Raw genomic sequence first — 427 nt, 5'->3', positions numbered from 1 at the left:
ACCCCCCAAAGAGGCTTTCCCACCCCATCCCTCCAGCTCCCTGGGTACTCACAGCTGTTGACAGGCGAGAAGCCAGAGTCATCTCCAGGTTCCCCTTCAGCCCCAGCAACGCAGGTACCAAGATAAAAACCTCGGTCACGTATTTGAAGACATCCCAGTGCTGTGAGATTAAAACCAAGGAAGAGCATTAAAAAACAATCCCTGCTCTTAGAAACCTTTGCTTTAAACCCAGTGTCGCTTGCTCATCCACCTTTACAACCTGGCCCTGCCCGTGCGTGGCCCTGAGCAGACAACCCAGTTCCCACCCTGGTGCCCAGTGCTGAGTCTTGCAGGGATGTTACTGGTTTGGACATTTCTGCAGCAGTGACCACACGTTCCTGCTGGGCTTTAAAAACAGATATCAGCCTGCAACTTTCAGTTAAAAATC

At 51.5% G+C, this 427-nt stretch overlaps 1 protein-coding gene across 1 annotated transcript in view; it reads right to left on the bottom strand.

Moving 5' to 3' along the window:
• LOC103770882 (solute carrier family 41 member 1-like) overlaps positions 1 to 427 on the bottom strand; it is a 16,146-nt gene that overhangs the window by 9,945 nt on the left and 5,774 nt on the right. The window contains 1 exon segment of the mRNA XM_008938165.1: positions 53 to 160. Within this exon segment, the coding sequence (XP_008936413.1) occupies positions 53 to 160 (108 nt within the window).

The sequence above is a fragment of the Merops nubicus genome, unplaced genomic scaffold (assembly GCF_000691845.1).
Source record: "Merops nubicus isolate BGI_N331 unplaced genomic scaffold, ASM69184v1 scaffold26600, whole genome shotgun sequence".
Classification (NCBI taxonomy): domain Eukaryota; kingdom Metazoa; phylum Chordata; class Aves; order Coraciiformes; family Meropidae; genus Merops; species Merops nubicus.
This window is presented reverse-complemented; position numbering and strand designations above follow the sequence as displayed.